This window comes from Myotis davidii, unplaced genomic scaffold (assembly GCF_000327345.1).
Source record: "Myotis davidii unplaced genomic scaffold, ASM32734v1 scaffold726, whole genome shotgun sequence".
In the NCBI taxonomy this organism is placed as follows: domain Eukaryota; kingdom Metazoa; phylum Chordata; class Mammalia; order Chiroptera; family Vespertilionidae; genus Myotis; species Myotis davidii.
In genome coordinates, this window is record NW_006297808.1 from 1,304,825 (window position 1) to 1,305,820 (window position 996).

General features: G+C 54.9%; 1 protein-coding gene across 3 annotated transcripts in view; it reads left to right on the forward strand.

Annotated features, from left to right (window-relative positions):
* Positions 1–996, forward strand: part of POR (P450 (cytochrome) oxidoreductase) — a 61,539-nt gene that overhangs the window by 55,805 nt on the left and 4,738 nt on the right. For all 3 annotated transcript variants that reach the window (XM_006773381.2, XM_006773380.2, XM_015570269.1), the window contains exon 8: positions 400–498. In XM_006773381.2, coding sequence (XP_006773444.2) covers positions 400–498 — 99 coding nt within the window. The remainder of the gene's footprint in view (positions 1–399; positions 499–996) is intronic.

Genomic DNA, 996 nt, shown 5'->3' on the forward strand with positions numbered 1-996 from the left:
GAGGGTGAGGCTGGGGATGAGGGTGAGTGCGAGTGCCTTCTGAGGGTGGGAGACCTGGCCTGGTTGGTGGTGGTGGGTCTCGAGAATAAAAGGCTGATGAAAGCTGTCAGTTACAGGAGGGTGCAGAGTCCCCAGCTAAGGTGCTGGGCTTTGCCTGAGTGATGGGCCTGCCTTACCTTCTCACAGAACCCCTAGGAAGCTGCTGAATCCCAGGCCTCACCAGCCCTTCCCCAGCTCTATGCTGGCTCCCTCCCACCTCTTGTGTCCAATCTGGACCCTCATGCACCATCTCCTGACAGTGTCACTCCCTCACGCAGCCTCCCTCCTATCTTGCAACTGATCCCTGAGCCTCCTACTGGCCACCAGCTCCCAGCCTCACACTTGGTCTTCCCTTTTCAGCATTCGCCAGTATGAGCTTGTGGTTCACACAGACATAGACATGGCCAAGGTGTACGTGGGTGAGATGGGACGTCTGAAGAGCTACGAGAACCAGAAACCGTGAGTGGAGAGCATGGTTCGGGCCAGGCCCTGTGGCTCTCGGCACACCCATCTCAGGCGCCTGGGGACAGAAAACAACTGGTAGTTTGTGTATCCCTGCGGACCCCATCCTGTGGAGTGTCCTTATCTCCACCCTTCTCCAGAAGTGGGCATGAGTGAGGATCTCTACACAAAGGAGAGCATGAGGCCCAGAGCAGAGATGGGAGGCTGCTCCATGTTGGGGGCCCTCAGGACCTCTCCCCACCCAGTGGTCCCTCGGTCCAGGGCACAGACTCTGAGAGACTGGCATTTGCACAGTTTGTATGTTATTTGCTGACATTTTGCTCTGTAAATATATTGGGGTGGGAGGTGCATACCAGTTCCTGAACCAGGAAATAAGATCTAGGTTGAACTTTGGCAAAAGGGCACACTTCTTAAATTCTCACTCAACTTTTTGTCCAGAAACATAATGTTCCTCACTTGGGCCCTTTATTTGCCTTCTACCCGGGTGCTGCCCAG